Source organism: Triticum aestivum, chromosome 7D, assembly GCF_018294505.1.
Source record: "Triticum aestivum cultivar Chinese Spring chromosome 7D, IWGSC CS RefSeq v2.1, whole genome shotgun sequence".
Taxonomy (NCBI): Eukaryota; Viridiplantae; Streptophyta; class Magnoliopsida; order Poales; family Poaceae; genus Triticum; species Triticum aestivum.
The window spans coordinates 181105131-181115516 of NC_057814.1; the positions used below are offsets into that span (position 1 = coordinate 181105131).

A 10386-nucleotide genomic window follows, 5' to 3' on the forward strand; every position below is an offset into this window, starting at 1 on the left:
TCTCCAACAGTAGTGCGTTTCTGATAAGAGGAGAAGCCAACCTCTCCCAGAGCATCCTCCTTGCATTCCAAATACTTATCGTACGCCACCAACCCCTCCTAGATACGATCGAACACATGTCTAGCCATCCAAAGGGACGCTGGAATAGGTTGTGTTTGAAGAGTGGGTCAATGGACTGGAAGTAGTCCTGCCAGAGTAGGCAATGGCCGCTCTCTCTGTTGTGATTCAGCCGGAGTATGCCCCGAGATCAAGCCCCTAAACATTGGCCACTGCCTAGTAATATGGTCATGGACGACCAAAGTAGCAACCACAAACTCCTCATTGTCGGACGATGAATCATCTGAATCGCAAATGAAGTTGTTAAAAAAGTACTCATCGCCACTATCTATTTGTACCTTGCGGGTGAAACGTCGAACACCTAGCGGACTTGGAGAAAGAAGTCGGCCGGTGAAGAGCCTCGCGTCTCTCCCAAACCAGGCAGCAGGCCTGTCGGCGTGGAGGCGACCGGTGACGAGGTAGCCGAGCTTGGAGCGTGGCTGGCGACGGCGGAAGCAAGGGGGTGGCGTGGACGTGGCGGTGCTATGACACCAGCAAGAACGGCCGCCGGCCGTGGTGTGCTGCTGGAGGAGGTATGTGGAAGTAGGCGGCTGCCTGGCCAGAAACTAGGCGGCGGCGGCGAGGATGGGATGGCCGGGTGTGTTGGCTGACGATGGAAAAGAGAAGGAAATGATCAATGTGCCACCGACTGGCGGACCAGGGGAAGGACAAGGGCGGGAGTCATGCGCGTCCGCTCTGTGTCAGCGCCGACGCAGAGCGGCTCAAATTTGAGCCAAAAATGGGTCGCGCGTAGACAAGAAGCGGGCGCTCGTCCATTTGCATCAGCCCACGGGCCGTGATTTGTTTTCATCTTAACTCAAACTGCCATGCGCGGACAATTTGTGTAGGCGAGTTGGAGTTTTCGTTAGGACCGACCGCGGCGCGTACACACTCTATTGAGTAGCGAGGGCTGCTAAATCAGTGAGCCACCAACGGCGGTGCTACACTTTGCGCCGACCGGACGCTGCCACGAGTAGTACCGCTGATTCGTTAGAGGTTATGCAGTTTGCAGGTTAGAGGTTACGCAGTTTATGGGGAAAAATTCAAACAAATTCAAAAAACTCTTTTTTTGTGTGGTAGACAATTTGATGCGTGAGACCGGCTCCAAATTTCATGTCATTTGGACATCTGATCAGCTCTCGGCAAAAAAAAATTAGGTCAAAACAGTACCTAAACAGTAAATATTTTTACAGACCCCCAATTTGTCTTTCTTGCTGAGAGCTGATCAAATGTCCAAATGACTTGAAATTTGAAGCGGGTCTCACGCATCAAATTGTCTACCACACAAGGTAGGAGAAATAGTTATGCAGGAACTCTTTCCAGCCGCCGCCTCCTCCTTCAAGAAAAGCTAGGGTTCGTGCCTCTCGCCGGCTCCGCTGCAGGTCCGCCTCGTCTCCGGTGGCCCTAGGGCCATGGGGGCGCGGTGGATCCTGGCAAGGGCCGGCGGGAGGGCTCCGTTGTTAGTCGTTCCTTTAAGATTTGTTAGGATTTGTGTCCTACTCAGGAAGACGAGACGGCGGCGGCTCTCTAAAGATGGAATAAAGGTCTCCCCGCCTAGTCCCCGTTCCGGTGGTGCGTGTGGAGGTGTGTCTCCGGCGGATCTATCCTCGGTGGATTTGCTCGGATCTGGTTGTGGTTCGTCTATGTTCGTGTGTCTTCAGGTTGGATCCTTTCGATCTACGTTATTCTTCATCAGCGACGGTTGTTATTCTGGTGCGCTGGTCCTACGGGGCCTTAGCACAATGACTTCCCGACTGTCTACTATAACAAGTTGTGCCCGACTCTAGCGAGGGAGGGGTGATGACGGCGGCGCGCCTTCGGTTCGCTTCAGTGATTGTAGTCGTCGCTAGGTGGTATATGGATCTGGATGTAATTTTTATTATTTCTAGTGTTCATTGTACTGCCATGATAGAAGATGAATAGATTGAAAGTTTTTTCAAAAAAAAAAGTGTCTACCACACACAAAAAAAATGGAATTATTTGAATTTTTGTAGTATTTATTTTGATTTGTTTCATCAGCACGGGTACAGATGAGCTCGGATGCAGAGATGGATTTTCGCGTAAGGTACGTACTATACTAAAGATGGCGTCGAATCCTGAATTTCGCTCGCCCTTCCCTAGCCATACATGCTCTTGAACTGGATCGACTGCCAACCACCCAAAAAAGAAAAAACTGCTTCCAATACCACCCAACCATGATTAAATCTTTCTACTGCTTCTTCTCTGGTATATCAATCTTAAGTCATGATTTAACGGACCACTACACATGGGTAGAGTCCGCTGCACACATTTAACACTAGACGTACACCAGAGATCTAGACTGTACGCCCAAGTGTAAGCTACTAATAAGCTGAAACATGTGCATCTTCCCGCAAAAGAAAAGAAACACCAAACATGCTCACCTGATCCAAAAGAAACAAGGTTGCCAACATGATTCGATATACATACATACTCCCTCCGTCCGGAAATACTTGTCATCAAAATGAATAAAAGGGATGTATCTAGATGTATTTTAGTTCTAGATACATCATTTTTTGCCCATTTTGATGACAGGTATTTTCGAATGGAAGTAGTACATACATACTCAAATAGTCTAGTACGTATATTACACAAAAAATTACTCAAGTTGCAATCTTGCCACATAATGAGTATAACCTTGAATGTGCAAGCATTAAATTATGGGAAAACAAACCTACAGAAGCTACCAACACAAACGTGGAGGTGTAAAATTCTCTTCTTTTTTTTACATACAAAGATTTCAAATTGTCTACTTTATTTTGGCTAAACATCCTTTTCATCAAGTATTAAGTGTCTAATTGCTCACATATATTAAACCAAAGCAACTGCATATTAATTGGGCCGAACATGATGCAGCAGCTTCCTTTGAAGCAGTGGTAACAGTGGATCAATACATATATGACAACAATGTTACTTGCATGAACTATCAGCAATGCCCTAAAAGCTGCAGGCAGGCAAAATTTGCTTCCGTTCACGAGTCCTACTACCCACACATAATGATGCACACTCAATCACCCATACATCCATCTTCCGTACAACATTCTACAAGAACGTCCGCCAATACAAAGAGGAAGAAAAGGAAAATCACAAGCAGCATCTAAGAGTCTATAAGCAACCAGCCATGGCATAACAAACAGCAACCAGGGATCGTAAAATGGCATGTGGCTACTCTTCTTGGCCAGACTCTTCCTTGTCAAGCTTGATCATGTCGTCAATCCTCACAATGGTAATGGCTGCTTCTGTGGCAAACTGCAGAGGAAAAAGGTATATGAGATGTGCCATGGATCTAGGCATGAACACGATGGGTGACAAGCGGACAACAAGTGCGCCAACCAACCTGAATGATCTTCACTTTGCTCATTGCTGGCTCGATGACGCCATGTTCAAGGTTGTTGCGGATTACACCTTTTGTCAGATCAAGACCCATGCTGCAGCAAATTCAAACAAAGTTGAACATGTGCAGTAGCGGAAGACACAAACTGAACATGTGAAGTACTCCCTCCATCCCAAAGTGTGTGTCTCAACTTCAGTACAACTTTGTACTAAAGTTAGTACAAAGTTGAGAGTTATTTTGGGACAGAGGGAGTAGCAGAACAAAACAGCAGTGGGCAAGGACATTGAATGATGATTGAACTAAAAAAATATCTAAAAGCAGTTACTGTTACCAAATTATGCATTTAGGTGTACTTGCTCAACGACTTAAGTTCAAAATTAAAACCATAAGTACTCTGGTGTGATACAAAAGAAAGCTCAAAGTGGACATTGAGATGGAGCTTGCTGTGTACAGGAAAGTATATCATTGCTCAATATGCACATCCCAGAGAGCATAACTACTTTCCTCAAGAGGGTGGTGAAACTAGTCTTCGAAGGCCTATGCAACATAGCGGAGCCATAATCCGCTTAGATCTTTAACAGAGATAAATAAACTCAAGAAGTACCTTGATAAGTGCTGCTTATCAGCATTTGTTTGAGCTTTATGATGACATGACCTAAGCTTTGCAACAAGGTCAGTTGCATCTTTTGCGGCATTAACAGCAAGGACCTGTCATCACACAGCCTTGCTCCCATTAGTATATCATGTGGTTCAGTATGCAAGTATCATAGGTACAAAGATAACTGAGCAAACCTTTGGTATGATCAACAAAGATTCTGCAAATTCAGCAATTGCCAGTTGTTCCCTGGATCCAAGAGTTGTAGCAAGATTCTCCAGGTACACAGATAATGCAGTTTCTACAGCACCACCACCAGCAACTACCTGCATGACCAATATACATGTTAGATACACTACTGATTAGTTCCTACCTACAAGGAGACGATAACTTACAGAACTATATTCACCGACCAGGAAAGAAGATCTAATGCTAGCGCTATTATGTGAAATGGCAGACGAGATATGCAGATACTACAGAATAAAGTGGTTAATTTAAATGATGCTTTTTAACTGTTCCTATTCTCCTTCAAGCATGAAAAAAGTTCTCAAGAACTGGGATTGGAGCTATTGAAAACAAGGCCTCAAAGAAAACTGCAAAAACGGCATAGTATGGACCAGCAACAAGCATGATATACAAAAGAATCTTGGAAAAATATCAAATCTGGGAACAAGAAAAATAAAGCACCAGCTAAATTTTTAACTCCCGGTTCACACTTGGTAGCAAGAAAAATGCTAAAGAAAGACAACAAATAGATTGATCTCACACCATATAAATCATGACAACAGGGAAACAACAAGGCGACAAGTAAAGGAAGAACATCAGCAAAAGTCCTACCGTATTGGATTCCAAAGTTCTCTTCACAATGCAGAGTGCATCGTGCAAAGACCGTTCAATCTCGTCTAGCATGAAGTCATTTGCTCCTCTGAGTATAATGGAAACCTGCATAAAAGAAAAGCAATTGTGATGCCTCTAGCTTTCAAACTAATGCTGTTGTCATTCGTCGTAGTAAAGCTAGCTCAACATTGGCATGAAGAAATACTTACCGCACTTGTGTTCTTTGTGCCTTTCACCAGAATTATTTCATCATCAGAAATCCTTTCCTCAACGACCTCGTCGGCATGTCCAAGGAATGATGGATCAAATGTTTCTTCACCCTCCATGTCAGCAAAAGTAGTCACCTGCAGATTCTTGTTAATTTAGGATACTGACACGTAGTTCATTTTGGCTTGAGAAAGTAATTGTTTGCATTATTACTTGGGAATATCAATGATAGAAGTTGTTTTATTACTAACAAAGTCCTATTGCAAAACAAAAGACTGGTAAGCTGCTACCCTGGAATAGCAAATATTGAGAAACGGGAAATCATCAAATAAATGCATTCCGACATTTAGAATCTTTTAAACAGAAGCAAGCAACTTTAGTAATATTTCAACAAAATCAGGTAAATCGTGGTTGAGATTAAAGAGTGTAAATTATGGAAGTACTCCTTGATCATAAATATCTAATCGGCAATATGACAATATGAAGAAATAAGCCATACCATTGTTGCACCTGTTGCCTTGGCAACATGGCGCAAATCCTCCTTACGCACACGTCTTACTGCAATTGCTCCAGCCTCAACAAAGTACTGAAATGATGTTTCATCAAACGCCAATACAGCAGATTTAGTTACAGTCGACACAAAGTGACATCCACATACACAACAACAACCCAGTACATCTTTTCAAATTCATAAAAACCAAATGAATTATGAAACAGACACTTCCGAGGAGAAAAACTTCAGATTGAGTACTATCGGAAGGGAACATAAGTTGGCAGTGATATGCGATAAATTCTGCCATAAGGCTAAATTAACAAACATATTATGCTAACTTAAGTATAACAGATTCTGTCTGTACCACCCCAAAAGTACCAGCAGCTAAGAAAAATATGACATTCACAAACGTGGACCGGTCCAACCAAATACATAAATTGTTTGTGTGCTGGCAAACAGTATACAAATTATATTAAGGATGGGAAAAGCAATCTAATTATCTAACTCTGCCCGAGGTATGAAAACATACCTTCAATGACATATCATCAATTCCCTTAGTGGTAAATACAACATTAGCACCAGCCTTGAGAACTTTCTCAATTCGCTCCTTCGTTATGTCAGATTCTCTGCAAAAAGAACCAAGGTACTATTGAGTACCCTAAAATAGAAAATAAATTGATTGTAAAATGGCAAAAGGAATAAAGACCCACCACAGGAAATTAGAAACAAACAGGTTATCTGAGAGAGCATATTCATTGCAGATTAATTCTGTAGATAACAAAAAGAAACATAATAATGAACTGCAAACTACAAAAAATGAATATACCTCTCACGGATCTTCTCCAGTTCCCTTGGATCAGATACAAGGACTTGAACACCCATTTGCATTTTCGTCTTCTGAAGGTTGAAATCAAGACAAGCAATTCTAGCAGGGGTTACTCTGGTAGGCATTCCTTGAGCTGCACGGCCAGTGTTCAGCGCATAACCATTCAGCAGGTAACTTTCCTTGGCACTTTTACCATGAGCTTTCAAAATATTAATACTCTGCAGAACAAAAGAGCAGCAGTTTACAAGCAAAATTATAAATGGCACAAAGAACAATTCCCCTAACCGCGTGTTAAATGAATCAAACATCATGGCCAATACATAAGAAGGCATTACAGTATTAATACAGGAGAACAATTTTAAGTGGCAGTAGAATTGAATGAATATCAGGTAAAGGACAGCCCAACATTAAGGTAGACGTAAGATTACTATACACTAGCACGTGTAATATCAAGATGTCTAATACATCCAGCAGGAAATACAATTGGTGCATAAAGCAAAACAACAGCACAAGCTGTAAAATAAATTTTGCCTAAAGAGTCCACAAAGGCTGTGCAGCTTATATCTACATTCAGAGAGAAGGGACCCAGAAACTTAAATCTACAATTGCAATAGCACAATTGACATAACTTGATATACAGCAATTACGAATAGAAAACTTATATTTAATGTAGTATTGTAACCAAATGCACTTTGCTTACCTTGATTGGATACTTCACTTCTCCCTTTGAGTTTGTAGTCTTCACAGCTTGAACTGCTTCTACAACCTAAGAAACCATTGCCATGTTAATTAACTGTCACATTGTTTCAGCCAAGGCTAATGGAAAAACAACGGAACACCTAGCATTTGGTTCCAAACATGAGTAACTTGTCCGATAAACACCATAACATGGCAGCATTATCAAAATAAATAATAGACCGGCAGCTGAAAATGCATGCATGCACTAAATAAATATTTTAGGTTTCAGAAACGCCACCAAAATCAATACACGACAATTGTACCATCAATTTCTGAGCTCCACTATGCACAGATATGTAAAAAAGAAGGCATGATCAAGAAACCTGAAGAACACATGACCATAGGAACTTACCAGATTTGCAAAGAAATTATCGTCCGTTGTAATCAGTTTCGAGGACATGCTAGTTTTTGCACAGTTTATAAGGGAGTCTTTTCCAAGTTTATCCACCTACAAGTGTGGACGAATATTCATGTTAGTGAGAGTGAGAATGCAATGGAACAAAGTTGTACTGCCATTTGTTCCTCATAGAGTATTCATTTACCTTGACAGACAGCTTTTCCTCAACATACTTGCATGCTTCACGCATAGCAAGCTGGCAGAATATGAAGGTAAAAGAGTGTATTAGTAATGTAAGACATTACGTGTTTGTGTTTTGTTCAAAATGGAAGGGGTACTGCAACAAGCATATAATTATAAGCTTACCCTGTAGCCACTAATAATAGAGGTCGGGTGAATCTTATTCCTCACAAGTTCATTGGCTCTCTGGTAAAAAGAAAAGGAGCATCATGTGTAAGCACAATAGCAGAGAAACTCATAGACAAGAAAAACTTGGCATCGACGCTCCATCAATTTACCTTCAGCAACTCTGCCGCAATGATGACGACAGAGGTAGTTCCATCTCCAACCTCCCGGTCTTGGAGCTCAGCCAATTCCACGAGAACCTACAAACAAAAAAGAACCACAGAAAATCTAAGAACAAAGCAATGGTTCAAACAAAACGAGGTCAGCTATGCCTGCCAGGCATCACCTTCGCCGCAGGATGCTCGACCTCCAACATCCTCAGAATGGTGGCTCCGTCATTTGTGATCGTGACATCACCAATATCATCCACCAGCATCTGCAGGTCGCATACACTAACTTAGTGGACTGTAACAACGGCTGTTTTCTCATAACTACTGTGGATCCAGAACCTGTCTACTCCACTGATCCTGGCTACCCATCTACTTCAGTAACAGGGTTCGTTTGCAAAGTGGAAGGAACGTACCTTGTCGAGCCCGACGGGGCCGAGCGATGACTTGACGATGTTGGCCACCGCCTGGCACGCCGAGACTGCAGCCGGAGGAGATTGAGCAGCGAATTAGACATAGTTCCCGCGGCACACCATGCAATCCCGTGGAATCTGGTGTGAGGAGCGGGAGGGGGAAGGGAGTTACCGTTCTGGGTGCGGACATCCTGGCCGGACTGGCGCTCGCCCATGATGTCCGGAACCTGGGCGGTGATCGCCATGGCGGCGGCAAGGGCGGGGAGTGGGGAGGGGGCAGTGGGCCTGGAGAGTTCATATGTTTGTTAGCAGTTTAAATGGCAGAAGGCAGTTTATACATAGTACATATTAACAGGAAAATGCACCAGGATCATCAAGTCCACAAAAAAAAAATCAACAGCACCTATGCTGTTCATATAGTTTGTTAGTAGTTTAAACGGCACAAAGCAGTTTATATAGTACTACATATTAAGAGAAAAATGCACCAGGACCATCAAGTCCACACAAATTAATTACCTAGCACAGTTTAGAGTTCACATAATTAGACATAGGCACAAATCTAGTCTAAATTACAGTCCATAGTCCACACAGTCTACCATATTACAGTCCAATTTTATAGGGGCATCGTTACTTTGAGATAGTCTAAGACATCTCCTTTTCAGTCAAATTATATAAGGGCATAATTCCTCACAAAATACAATAAAATATGGTCAGAAATTAACACAGCAAGTGCGACGAGGCTCCGACAAAGCTCACACTCCACCCTTGAGCTTAGACAGGTAGAGAATGACCCAGCGCGTGCGACAAGGCTCCAATATCTGGGCGAATGAGAGGCTCCTGGCCTTGTTGTCCTCATTGAGATAATCTAAGATGATCATAAAATCACCCTTCATAAAACCAGGGAGCTCCAATGACAGCATTGTAAAGATTAGGATCTGCCTCCGCGGTTGCCTTGATAGCAATAGCGACTTCAAGGACTGCTTCAGACATATTGCTCGTGACCAAAGCTTCTTCGGTCGTCAGACTAGCCCTCTTCTGCTAGTATGTACTATAGAACGCAAGTGGTTTGGGACAGAGCATGTGCAGGTCGGCTGTGAGCATGCGTGTGCGCGTGGGGCAGTTGTGGACGCGCGTGCGGGTGTGCGCTCGCGCATGTACAGGAGCGCGGAGAGCAGCTCCCATGGCCACGGCGGCCATGGCCGGGAGCTCGCCTCCGAGCAAACCGCGCGCAGGGGAACGAGCCATCCTTGCCCTCCTCTCCGTCCGCGGTAACGGCAGCATCCCGCGTGGCCGACTGCTCACCCATCCGCATCGGCAGAGAAGAAGCAGCGCAAGCGGCAGGGAGAGATGAGAGGTATCCGAGAGGGATGGGGGCAGATGGAAGAGGGAGGGGAGGAGGAGAGCTCAACCTCTGCAGCGGTGAGGATGCGCGCCGGCGACGTGCTCGAGGGGCGACGGGGCGGCGTGATCCGTGTCGCGGGAGAGAGCAGAGGAGTGAGGCGACGGGGCGAAGGCGGGTTTGATGAATCGACGGCAGAGAAACCCTAGCCCTCTTTGCTCGCGTGGGCGCGGGTGCTGGTAGGCCCTTTTTGCATCCGTCGGGAAGGCCCAGTTAGACATGCAGCGCGCTCTGCTTCTCTCTCTTATTTTTTTTCTGTTTTCTGAACAAGTGCTGCAAGCCAATTCTTGAGGATAGACTGAAAAAAAGAAGGCAATTCTTGGGGTAAATAATGAGGCTCTGAAGGACTAGTCAACAAAAAATGAGGCTCTGAAGGAAAAATATTGGGAAATGATTTCCTCCACCCGGCCGATTTCATGAGTTTTGTCCGCCGTCTCCCACGAATGACACGTGGCTATAGCCCACCCATGCCGCAAATGAAACTAGCCACATGTCTCGGTCTATTCTTATCCACACGAGATAGTGTTTGCAACAAGGCTTCTGTTGCAAAACAACTAGACGGCAGGTTGACATCATCTTTG

At 44.1% G+C, this 10386-nt stretch overlaps 1 protein-coding gene across 1 annotated transcript; it reads right to left on the bottom strand.

Annotated features, from left to right (window-relative positions):
* Positions 1-2905: 2905 nt before the first annotated feature.
* On the bottom strand, positions 2906-9985 carry LOC123164974 (T-complex protein 1 subunit alpha). Its single transcript, XM_044582601.1, has 18 exons — positions 9816-9985; positions 8579-8691; positions 8410-8474; positions 8173-8262; positions 8000-8086; positions 7848-7907; positions 7687-7737; positions 7497-7592; positions 7107-7172; positions 6407-6624; positions 6110-6206; positions 5587-5673; positions 5090-5224; positions 4881-4985; positions 4241-4369; positions 4053-4156; positions 3452-3542; positions 2906-3363 (listed from the first exon to the last, which is right to left on the bottom strand). The coding sequence occupies exons 2-18, from the start codon at positions 8649-8651 to the stop codon at positions 3280-3282; spliced, it is 1638 nt and encodes a 545-aa protein (XP_044438536.1). The 5' UTR covers positions 8652-8691; positions 9816-9985; the 3' UTR covers positions 2906-3279.
* Positions 9986-10386: the final 401 nt, after the last annotated feature.

What these genes read in the sequence shown, in the direction of transcription:
- LOC123164974 (XM_044582601.1), bottom strand. Translation starts at nt 8,651, where the DNA reads ATGGCGATCACCGCCCAGGTTCCGGACATCATGGGCGAGCGCCAGTCC. An exon ending in ATAATTTCTTTGCAAATCTG is followed by an intron (nt 7,173 to 7,496) that starts GTAAGTTCCTAT and finishes ATGGTTTCTTAG; the next exon opens with GTTGTAGAAGCAGTTCAAGC. An exon ending in GATAAGCAGCACTTATCAAG is followed by an intron (nt 3,543 to 4,052) that starts GTACTTCTTGAG and finishes AATTTGCTGCAG; the next exon opens with CATGGGTCTTGATCTGACAA.